General features: G+C 42.2%; 1 protein-coding gene across 15 annotated transcripts in view; it reads right to left on the reverse strand.

The window, feature by feature from the left end:
* TCF4 (transcription factor 4) overlaps positions 1-12662 on the reverse strand; it is a 627840-nt gene that overhangs the window by 60963 nt on the left and 554215 nt on the right. For all 15 annotated transcript variants that reach the window (XM_040337356.1, XM_040337391.1, XM_040337364.1 and 12 more), the window contains 2 exons: positions 12542-12620; positions 5265-5341 (listed from right to left, as the gene is read on the reverse strand). In XM_040337356.1, coding sequence (XP_040193290.1) covers positions 5265-5341; positions 12542-12620 — 156 coding nt within the window. The remainder of the gene's footprint in view (positions 1-5264; positions 5342-12541; positions 12621-12662) is intronic.

Consider the following 12662-nt stretch of genomic DNA (forward strand, 5'->3'; position numbering starts at 1 on the left):
ACTAAAGCGGCCATAGATGGTCCGAATCTTGGCTCGTTCAGCAGGAACCAGATGAGATTTGAACCATGTATGGGCAAGCCAAATGTATCCAAGTTGATTGATTGATCAACTTGGATACAACCAACCTGTAGGATTTTACATGTGATTATTGCTTGTGGCTGTTATAGCCACTTGTAATTATCACTGTGTGCTCCAGAAGGAGAAGGCTTCAACTGCCCCCTGCCGAGAGAACACAAGGGCTCCATGGGCGGGATTCCCTCATCAACACTAAGGCCCCGTACACACGGCCGAGAAACTCAACGAGCAAAACACATCGTTTTGCTCGTCGAGTTTCTTGTGAAGCCGCCGAGGATCTCGGCGAGCCAAGTTTCCTCATAGAACAACGAGGAAATAGAGAACATGTTCTCTATTTGGCACAACGAGATTCTCGTCGGTTTCCTCGGCTGAAAGTGTACACACGGCCGGGTTTCTCGGCAGAATACGGCTCCGACCGAGTTTCTGGCTGAATTCTGCCGAGAAACTCGGTCGTGTGTACGGGGCCTGACTGTGTTAATGGGGAATTGCGCAATTTTCTTTCCTTCCGTCTATGGCCGGCCTTAATAAAACTAATTATGTTACGTGGAGAAGCTACAAAGCATCGTCAACATTACAGAACAAGTCCAGTTGGATGTGACTGACCACTACTAAGGACAATTGGATTCTAAAGGTTCATCTGCAATTGCTGGCTGGGGACAATATAGACAGTACTTTCTTCAGAAACAAAGGCAGCTCCCGATCCCTACGATGACTGGGCCCAGATTTCTAAAAAGCAACAAAGGATGGGGATTGAAGGGTTGAGGCAGTTAAATAACTGTTTATGAGGACCCCAAGCAAATCTGTCTTGTAATACAGTACAAAACACTAATTTATTTTTATGACATTTGTATAGCGCAGGCTTTCTCAAGCAAGGTTACATGGAAATCTAATGCAAGCAATAGATGATTACATTTTCTTTCTTTCCACCACAGGTGGAAGGAAAGAAAATCGCTTGATTCCCCCATCAACACAGTCGGTGTTATGGGGGAATCCCTCCTGCAGGGCTATTGTGTTCTGCCGTTGGGGAGCCTTCCTAGGTGGCAGAACTAAATGATTATGCTAGATTATACTATGATTATGCTAGCTATCTGAAAGGCTGGATGTACCTAAGTCGATCTATGGACACTTACCTGCCCCTGGATCTAGCGATGTCCTCACCTGAGACAAATCTTTAATCGGCTTTAGATCCAGGCGCCAGAATCTTGATCATGGAAAAATGGCAGTGAAGCCTTCAGGCTTCACAACCGGCTTCCAATTGCACATGCATGACCCGCGCTGCATTTTGTGAATGGCCCGCTGTGTTCTGATTGTTCTGGGACCTGTGATGTGTCCCAGAAGGCTGTGAAGAAAGGAGGGGGCTAAACTTCCACTTGGATCACAGAGGCCAGCAGATACCTGTCAAAATCAGGTACCCATTCCCCCCAAACAAAATAAAGTGCCAAATGTAAAGGAGAAGGGGGAGGAGGAAGAGCGGAACTTCCTCTTTTGGGTGAAGTTCAGCATTAAGGCCCCCCTTCAGAGGTTGACAGGGTTCCTTGAGCAGCAGCAAATTGATCTCCTGATACACTCAATGACCCACAATATAAGAGGCAATTTCTTACTGATATCAAATGTAAAAGGTCAGGTCTACACTAGTCAACCAATGAAAGGGGACATTTCTTTACTGATATCCAACAGAGGGGGTCATTTCTCCACTGACCACCAATGTAAGGGGACATTTATTTACTAATATCCAATGTAATTGGTGACTTCTACGATGATCCCCAATGTAAAGGAACATTTCTTCACTGACCACCAATGTAAGAGGGCATTTATTTACTGATATCCAATGTAATTGGTCACTTCTACACTGACCCCCAATGTAAAGGGACATTTTTTCACTGGCCACCAATGTAAGGAGGCATTTCCCTACTGGCTACCAATGTAAGGAGTTCTTTTTCACTGACCGCCAATGTAATGCCGCGTACAGACGGTCGTTTTTTGTGATGAAAAAAAACAAAGTTTTAAATCATGAAATAAAACGACGTTTTTGAAACATCATTTTCAAAAACGATGTTGCCTACACACCATCGTTTTTTCACAATGCTCTAGCAAAGCGAGGTTACGTTTCACCACTTTTTTCCATTGAAGCTCGCTTCATAACTAGCTTCTGGGCATGCGCGGGTTTAAAAACGTCGTTTTAAAAGTCGTTTTTTGCTACACACGGTCAATTTCTGTGAAACAAAAACGACGTTTTGAAAAACGACACAAAAAATTCGAGCATGTTCGAATTTTTTTTTGGTCGTTTTTTTGAAGACATAAAACGACGTTTTGCCCACACACGATCATTTTAAATGACGTTTTTTAAAACGTCGTTTTTTTTCATCACAAAAAACGACCGTCTGTACGCGGCATAAGGAGGCAATTCCCTACTGGCTACCAATGTAAGGAGTTCTCCACTGACTACCAAATGTCACTAACATTTTTACAGTCTTGGTTTCTTCTCTGGCTTTTTTTTTTTGTTTTATATATCTCATGATTAATATGGTCATATAGAGCAAGAGAGTGTTGGAAAATAATCTGATGTGGGTGTCAAACATGGTAGGTATGACATATTATTGGTTCTTTTATTTAAAAAACTTTCTACCCCTTTCTGATCATGATGTACCATGACCTGAAAAGGGTTCCTCTGGGGTAAAAAGGTTGAGAAAGGCAGGAACAAAAGTTCTCAAATTCATTATAGGTTTGTTTCATTCAAATGTATTTTCTCAATGCCATTACTTCCTATGTAAATCATGATGGGGCTTTTTTATCTATACTTAGGGTCATGTCAGAGAAGTGATTCTGCCACTAACATCACTAAGGCTAGGTTCACATCTAAGACGGATGCGGCTGGAAGCAGGGGTCCAGTGCGTCCCTGTTCTCCGTTTCAGGGACAAATCAAGGCCGAATGTTTGCCTGAATTTGGCCCCCAAACGGAGCCAAAGATGCACAGGACCCCAGCCGCAACAGAGATATGTGAACCGACTCCATAGAGAGTTGGTCACAATCTCTTGTAATGTGAATTTAATGTGGAGAAACCCGCATCCAATTCGCAGTAGTGTGAACCCAGCCATAGAATCCTTAACATTTTCCTAAAAGGCTGCTATCTTGCTAGTTGGACCTGTGAGATGTCTCTTTCACCATTGTGTGAACTTCTGCAGTACTCGTGCCCAGCAAGGAAGTGACTCCATTAGGGAAATCCATTCCATCACCTGGGCAAAGGCTGTATCTGAGTTCAGACCAGGTAACACAAGTACAGACAGGGCTGCTGATGATAGGGGGGGGCACCAGTCCTCCTGTAGGGGGTCCAGGCACACAGGGGAACCCAAACACCAGAGGGAAGGAGGGGTAATTACAGGATGCCCTGTGCGGCTCTCTGCAGCAGCTGAAAAACGGTTTCTATCCCTCCTGACAACTTTCAGCCGCTACAGCTGCAGGGAGAGACACAGACACAACTGCCAGCTTCCCTGTCCCGTTAAATTATTTTTTTTTTTAACCCTGTATTGTTTTAATCCCTTGTAAAAAAAAAAAAAATTGTAAAAAAAAATACAAAATTGTAAAAAAAAAAAAAAATTGTAAAAATTGTAAAATAAAATGATTTTAAAACATTTCAACTTTTTTGAAAAACGATAAAATGTTTTTTGTTCAAAAATGTAAAAAACTATTTTAAAAAGGGCTAATTCACACAGCTGTTATCTGTGTTGTCCGCTAAGAATGATTTTTATATATTTATAGGCAGATTCAGATAGATTTAGGCCAGTAGAGTAGATACGCCGGCCTAAGTCAGAATCTGCGCCAACGCAAATTTAAGCGTATTCTGGTAACCAGATACGCTTAAATTAGGCTAAGATACGAGCGGCGTAAGTGTCTTACACCGTCGTATCTTAAAGTTTAATTTTTAGGCTGGCCGCTAGGTGGCGCTTCCATTGCGGTCGGCGTAGAATATGTAAATCACTAGATACGCCGATTCACGAACGTACACCCGGCCGACGCAAGACAAATACGCCGTTTACGTAAGGCATTTTCAGGCGTATAGTTAATCAAATAGCTGGACTAGTAATGTTATGTATGGCCGTCGTTCCCACGTCAAAATTTGAAAATTTTACGTCGTTTGCGTAAGTCGTCCGTGAATAGGGCTGGACGTAATTTACGTCCACGTTGAAACCAATAGGTCCTTGCGGCGTACTGTGCCGCAATGCACACTGGCATATGTACAGGGACGGCGCATGCGCCGTTCCTAAAAAACGTCAATCACGTCAGGTCAACCCATATTAACATAAAACACCCCTCAGCCTAATTTGAATTAGGCGCGCTTACGCCCGCCGCATTTACGCTACGCTGCCGTAACTTAGCAGGCAAGTACTTTGTGAATACAGTACTTGCCTTGCTAACTTACGGCGGCGTAGTGTAAATACGATACGCTACGCCGCCGCAAGGTTGCGCTCGCCTACCTGAATCCAGCTATTTGTGTGAAAATGTTGTTTTGATATAATTAAGGGGGGCCCTGACAGGTAGGCTGTACGGGGGCCCCGTGATTTCTAACAGCAGCCCTGAGTACAGAAACCTCAGCACTGGTATCCATTAGAGATAAATGATTTAACCGAGTCTACAGAAAACTGATGTACTAGATCTCTTTGGGCTGAACCTTTACAGCAAAATTACACAACATATAAAATTACCATGCAAGTCATTTTGTAATTTAATGTTAATGCTAAAAATTGCATTCCTTTTTTAACCTGCAGCCAGAGAGGATTATCTAAAACTCACTTTATAAACCTTCATCCTTGCAACCGGGGCAACTGTACTTTTCGAAATTCTCCCTGCCCCATGTGACTGGCTTGTTGCTTTTTTTCCTCTGCACCAAGCTTCACACTTTTTCAGGAAGTGCTTGCGAGGCTTATATCATTATCTACAGAACAGGAGCAGGTGATTATTTTCTATAAAGTTTGTTAGAACCGCTTATCATTGATCTTTGCTTTTTCTCTGGAGGAATGGAAAAGGTAGGGCTGCTCTGCTCTAGGATCTTGAATGAGTTAGAAACATCTATACAGACCCAGAATACAAGTTGAATGATTTCTCATTGCCTTCCCTTTCTGATGATAAATCTGCACACATCTGTGGACACTTTTGTCCTAATATGTCACAAAGTTAAATTTAAAAGCACCTACTAGTGAGTGCAAAGGGCCTTCATAGCTAGGAGACGAAGAAGCCTGTCCTCCATTCCTTGACCAAACAGCTGTGCCTGCTAATTAAAAGAAGGAAAAAAGTTAATTATCTACACAGTTGCATAAGCATCCTCTTAGTTAAAACTTTTGCAGTTGTTTAGTATATATATGCAAATTTTTCAAGCCGTCCAGACATATGGAGACTTTCCAAAAACATACTTAGGGGAAAAAAAAGTATTTTTGTAGCAAAACAGAGATACAGTCCATAATGTTCCTCCAGGCTGCTTTCTATCAAAGGATTTCATTGACTCGGCAGGTAATGCCTGGGAGAGAACTCCGTGCAAGAAAACAACTCAATTTCCAAAAAAGAAGCTTGGTACAAGGGATTTCAGCTTTCCAAGTCTCTGTTTCACGACATATAATGCATCCAAGAGAAAAAAAAAAGATGCTTTCTGGCTTACCACACTATATCTTTGGCGAGCCGGTATTTGGCAAGTAGGCACAGCAATGTCACTTTATGTGGTGTGCGGGGAATTTCTTTGTATCTGCTCTGTTTTATTTCTCCTTGAAGAGAACCAGTCATGGGGGAGGCTATGCAAGAATTTTTATTATGATAAATGTTCAGGATTCATTTTAAAAGATTTATGTGGGCCAGGTCTTTTTTACTTTACTTAATATAGGCTCAATTCACAAAGCTAACACACCAGAATCAGGATTTTTTTTTTTAATTTTAAGCCAACAGCATTAAAAAAAAAAAGTAATGTGGCTGAAAATAAAGGTTCGTAGCCACACTTACATATGTGCTCTCGACATGGACTGCAGCCTGCTGTGAGGAGAGACCAGCAAAAACTCTATTAGGCCGGGTTCACACTTGTCCGACAAACGACAAACGCTCTGACATTGGGAGCTCATGTCGCATTACGAGTGAAAATCAATGTTTCCCTATGATAGCCGTCTTAACTGGTCCGACACAAGTCGGTCCGACTTTGAAAACACTCCTTGTATTACTTTGGTCCGACATTGATCCTACTTCAGCCCCATTGAATATCATTGAAGTCGGACCAAAGTAGGATCCTTGTCCTTACCATCCGACATTGTGATTACAGCAGCAGTAAAAGGAATTTATCTCACTGTGGGATTGTTTTGATTGGTCAAAGAACAAGTCAGACTATCACGAAGTCAGATCAAAGTAGTATCCTGTTCATGAAAGTCGGATGGATGTAGGACCAATGTAGGACCAATGTCGCAGAGCAAAGTAGAATGAAAGTCGTACTGCTGTCGTGTAGTATAGTGTGAACCCAGCCTCAGGCTGGATCCCACTTCAATGATATTTAATGGGCTGAAGTAGGATCAAAGTCGGACCTAAGTAGTACAGGGAGCATTTTCAATGTCGGACCGACTTATGTTGGACCAGTTAAGACAGCTCTTCACATGTCATGCGACATGAGCTCCCAATGTCGGAGCGTTTATCGGACCAGTGTGAACCCAGCCTCATGACAGACATGCATGAGATTTAAACTACAGCCTGCTGAGGGGGGGGGGGGGAAGAAACCAACAAAAACTCTATTAGGACAGGCACGCATGCAATTTAAACTACAGCCTGCTGGTGAGGGGGGGGGGGGGGCAAGAAGGCAAGAAACCAGCAAAAACTTTATTAGGACAGGCACGCATGCGATTTAAACTACAGCCTGCTGGGGGGGGGCAAGAAACCAACAAAAACTCTATTAGGACAGGCACGCATGCAATTTAAACTACAGCCTGCTGGGGGGAGGGGGCAAGAAACCAACAAAAACTCTATTAGGACAGCTACGCATGCGATTTAAACTACAGCCTGCTGGGGGGGAGGGGAAGAAACCAGCAAAAACTCTATTAGGACAGGCACGCATGCGATTTAAACTACAGCCTGCTGGGGGGGGAACCAACACAGACTCTATTAGGACAGGCACGCATGCAATTTAATCTACAGCCTGCTGGGAAGGCCAGGAAACCAGCAAAAACTCTATTAGGACAGGCATGCATGCAATTTAAATTACAGCCTGCTGGGGGGGGGGGGGGGGTAGGGGGGGCCAAGAAACCAGCAAAAACTCTATTAGGACAGGCATGCATTCAATGTAAACGACAGCCTGCTACGAGATCAGAGAACAGTGATAACTCTGATAGGAAAGGAACACATGCAATTTGAACTGCAGGCTACTGTGGGCCGAGAACCCAGAAGGAAAAAAAAGAAAAGGATAGACTAGGGTTGCCACCTATCTGAAATTCACCCGGACAGTCCAGGTTTTGAATCATTTTTCCAGGCTTCAGTCCGCCTGAAACCCAGACACATTATTCAGAGAGGAATGTGGCTCGGAACAGGGGCTGGCAGAAGGGCGATGAGCCACTATGCGTGCCAAATTCTTCTTCTTTTTGGAGTGCCCACAGGTCTTCTACTACTGTGGGAGGAGAGACCGATACGTCTTTTACAATATGCACATGTGTGCTTTGAACTACAGCTTGCCGTGGGCAGAGAGACCAGCAATAACTTTATTTGGATAGGCAAGCATGCAATTTGAACTACAGTCTTCTGTGGGTAGAGAGACAAGCAATAACTTTATTAGGACAGTCCCACATACGCTTTGAACTACAGCCTGCTATGGGCAGAGAGACTAGCAATAAAACGCAATTTCTTATGACAGCCCTTGGCATAATTGGACATGTAGTCCTATTTTGCAAAGAAAGCTTAATGTGTGAGTTTGCCCTGTGGAAGTTAACACTATATTAAAAAAAGAGGAGAGTTTAATAATGATTTAATGCTTTGTATGTTGAGCCTTTTGTCTGATAATAAGTGTTAAGTTGACTGCCAACTGCCTGAACACACGCTGATAACACCTGGTGTCTTCCAGCTCCTGAGTGTGAACAGGAACATAATTAAATAACAGTCCTTTAGGTAAAGCCTAACACCAGGCTTAATTTTTATTTGTCAAAATGTACCCCTGGAGACCACAATATCTTCAATCTTGAGCTGTCCCTCCACAATAGCTGTTTACTGCCAGAAGATGTTCATAGTCTTCCAGGTTGAATGATGCCCAGTGTCACTCAACCCAGATGACCAAGGACAGACCGAGGGTGCAGGGTGTCATGGCCCTGTCCTGTGGTAGGGGATTCACCATGGCACCCTATGCTCATGGATGGTGTACTAATTAAGAGAGCGCTTCTGCAGTCACGTTAGTCCTGCTCTCTGCATCAACAAAGCCACCCATTTCCAGAAGACAGCCAAAGACTAAAAGGGCCCAATGCATTATGTGACTGGCCATAAGGCATCAGAAAATGGTAAGTATAAAATAAAAATAAAACATCATATACTGCTGGAGGGGCCTTATTGAGCCTACAGAACAACGCAAACAGTTATAGAACTGTGATCCCAATATAGAATATACTGTGAAACTGTAATACCATTGCAAAAATAATGTAGATTTCAAAAATAACATATACCTGAAAAAGTTCAGAGCAATTTCAATTTGTCTTTTGGTTTCTTTCATTGCATGTCATTATTTAAATACAGGAAGAAACACAGATCCACAAACAAACTGATTCCTTGATCAAATCTAGGTTATGGTTATTCTGAGGGATATACAGGGATAATTGCTGAGATCAAAGAGAACCCCCGTACTGTAAGATTCTACGTAACCAGTGTATACACTGCTAATTCTGGGAGCTGTGTGTTAGTGGTCTCTGCCATTAAATGGATGGGTCCAGGTCAGGTTTTCAATACAAGAAGAAAATCCATTCACATAGTATACAAGTATACAGTACAGCTTAGTGCATTACTAAAAAGTTCTGATTGCTACATCTTTGTAATCTCCCGCAAAACATATCTTCCATAGGGATGAATAGTAATGCAGTTTAAACGCATCTAAAACATGATGCACCGCAATCTCAAAGTCATACATGTGAATGTCCAGAAAATGCAGGATCAGCACATCTATATAAATAGCTTAAAAGTTCACATCTCAGCAAAAAAAAAAAAAAAAAAAAACAACCAGTCCACATAAAAAGCCGTGTTTCAACCTAAAAAGGTCTTGGTGTGAACAAGAAGCCTTAAAAGGTTTACTTTCCAGCCTTGTTCTAGGAATTCTCCAGGAAGTCACAAACAGGAACCATTGTTTGAGATTCCTGTTTGTACCACCTTGCTTTCCCAATAGACTTCTCTCCATGTTAATTAGGTATGAGACATAATGGAGGACACTTCCTTCTGAAAAGCAAGTCTGGTAGGCGTCTAAAGGGATAGTATTGTCTATTTATTTTAGCATGTGTGCTTTAAAACATGGACTTGAAATTAAAGTATGAATTATATGAGTAACAAAAGTAAACTGAACAAAAGTACCTAATGAACTTGCTAACTGCTAAAAAAGCAGGTGAATCTGATCCTCAATGGAAATAGTGATTATCTATAATGGATATTTCTGCCTATCAGGGGCCAATTCAAACCAGGGCAGTCCACTGTGGGGAATAGAGATGAGTTTGAGCGTCCTCCAAACTCTTCTCTACCCGAACTCTGAACTTGCACACTTTTCTTACTCCAGTGAGCTACAGGTTGGGTAATATCCCGCCCTGCATGCCACCTCTTTGACATTCTTTTGCTCACCTATGTGAGCTGCAAAGCATGAGTGACCCGATGCTCAATGGATTAAAAAAAGTTTTGGAGTTGGGTATAGGTGAGTTTTGAGAATGCTCGAGCTTATCTCTGTGGGTGAATTTAATGCAAGCGTTATGTCATGCATTTCCATGCACTGATCTAATGCAGCCTATTCATTTGAATGAGCTCCCAACGTACCCCAATGGACTGAAAATAAGACTTAAAACAAGTGTGATTGTTAGGGTGATACTCCCAAAGAATGGTATTACAGTGCTCCAATGCACAAAATGTGCATTTCAATAATGCACACATTACTACAGCCTTTACATTGTGAGGTTTAAAATGAAAAGACACATGTCTCTCAAAGTCAACCAATAGAAAAAAAAATGAAAATCTGCATTCACAGAATCCTAAACCTATGGCGAGGAAGGAAACAAAAAAACTTATAGGGTCTAATTTTATTCAACAGGGGAAAAATCCCTCCTGATATCCTAAGGCAGTGATTCCAGCCTTGGTATTGTAAGGGGTACCCCCAAAAAAATAATAATAGTGGAAGAGAGCAGGCCACAGCCTAACTATATGTAAACACAGCCAGGGAACAGTTGCCTGATTATTGGAATGGAACGTTCTAGGGGACAACAGGGAAGTGGTGGTCCTACATGTTATCTGTCCAATAGGAACTTGACAGCAGGAAATGTGTGCAGGACTATGCAGGTGCCTTACCCAAGGCTTGTCTGAGTGTCCTGGCCCCAACAGGATCAGCTTGACCCACCTCAGGGGTACACAAGAAGTTCACCAAGGTGTATCCATCAGATGAAACCTGCTCCACTATGCAGCAACAATCACCTTAACTGCACTCTCCATTGGAGCACTGAAAGTGCTGCTGAGACCCTCTCTGGAATGCAACATACTAATGAGCCACCAGACTGTGGAAAGCCTAGCCCTTCAACACACATTGGCCCCAAAATCCTATAGAAGCCCCAGATCCAGGGAATCCTGTGTCATAAGCCACACCCCAAACAAGCCCCTAGATAATACTAGATAAACCACTGTAATATATTACACCCCATAGAGTCCCTGACCCCCAGCCTCTCAGCTCTCTCCTTCATTCCACTGACACAGCAGCATTTTACCTCCTACTGTTACAAAATGTATGGAAATGGGTTGTCATGGGGTACACAAGTGAAAAAAAAGGTTGAGAACCATTGTTCTAAGACAATCAGGTGCTTTCTGGATCAATAATTTACAGGGTTATTACTCATAAATATTAAAAGCCAGTTATATTATGTGCACTTAGAAACGTTTTTTCCTATTGGTTCTTCCCAGGGATTAATTGATGCTTTCGGTACCTGGTCCGCTGCCCTCTAGTATGTGTATTTAAGTCACAGACTGTCAAAGGAAGCCTTCCGCAGGCTCTACATCCAACCACCCTCTATAGAATATGGCCAGGTAGATTACAAAGGTGCAAATATTGCCAAAGAGTTGTGTCATGTTGGATGCAAAAGTGGTGCCAATTAACTGCAGCAAAGAAAAACACAATTGCAAATGTGTCTGTCTTAAGTGTGAAATCTCCTATATTCCTGTATTGTACAGAATTGCTGGGGCAGCAGGCTATGGGAGCCTGATCCACCATCTGTGCCATTTAAAAAAAAAGTCTTCTCCATTCGTATAACAAATAGACAGACCTAACGCTTATGTGAAGTGTTTCAATAATACATATGCTGCCAGTTACTGTCTGTGCCCAGTGCCCAGCACAGCATATGCAGCTAGGAGGATGTAAAATGCCTCCATGTCGAAATCAGTCACACATTAGTATATTTATACTGTACTGTGTATAGAGCAAAACTATGTTGCTGCTATTCTTCTGGCATGTTCCTACTGCGGGGAAAAAAATACTTCTTTAATATTAGTAGTTTGGTATTTTTTTGCATAGTGTTGGGAAGTGTTATATTTTCAGTGTCCTTGTTGTCTTCATTTACTTCCTATCCCAGTGGCCACACAGGAAGTGAAGGTTATCTCCCAAATGGGGTTTAACCCTTTCCCACATTTCTTTTACGATAGTTTCCCTTTTAGAACGATACCCCTCACTTTAAATAGTTGAACAGCACAGAACACCCTGCAAATACAGATAAATGAAGGCCTGATGAGGAGCTTTTGGAACATTCGAAACGTGTCTGTGCTATTGTTTCAAATGAAATGTTCCACTACCAGGTTTCTATGAATGTCCTTTGTCCTGGTCTATACCTGCCTCTGATGGTCTTGACTGCTATTAATACACTTAAGTATATTCAAAGCCACTATACAAAGTAGGCCAATCAGCCACATCCATCTATCACCATCATTCTTGTTCCAAAGGCAGTTTGGCTGTTCTTTTTCATACATTCTGCTAGCAATTAAAACCTGACAAAGATCGTAACCCTTCCTCGCTCTTTTCAAAGCAAAAAAAATACGTTTTTGGTCTGGGTTTAGCTGTAGGCAAAGTGCTGTGCTGCTTGTTAAGCAATAAAAACTTTAATGCGACTATAGTTAAAGACAAAAGGTTGACTCGTTCTTACTAAAGAGGATTCTTGTGGTTAACCTATTCATAAAGCTAACTGATTGAGAGACAGGGACTCTCCAATGTTTTGCTTGTGTTATACATACAGTATAATAGCTAATTAAATACCTGAGAGGGAGGGCGGAGAGCCGACTGGAGTTGAAGGGTTGGATGAGAAGCTGTTGTTGGTGTGATCGGGTGAGTAGATCTTGAAATGGAAACAAAAAGACTTGAGTCAAACTTCTGTTTC

This window comes from Rana temporaria, chromosome 1 (assembly GCF_905171775.1).
Source record: "Rana temporaria chromosome 1, aRanTem1.1, whole genome shotgun sequence".
NCBI classification, from domain to species: domain Eukaryota; kingdom Metazoa; phylum Chordata; class Amphibia; order Anura; family Ranidae; genus Rana; species Rana temporaria.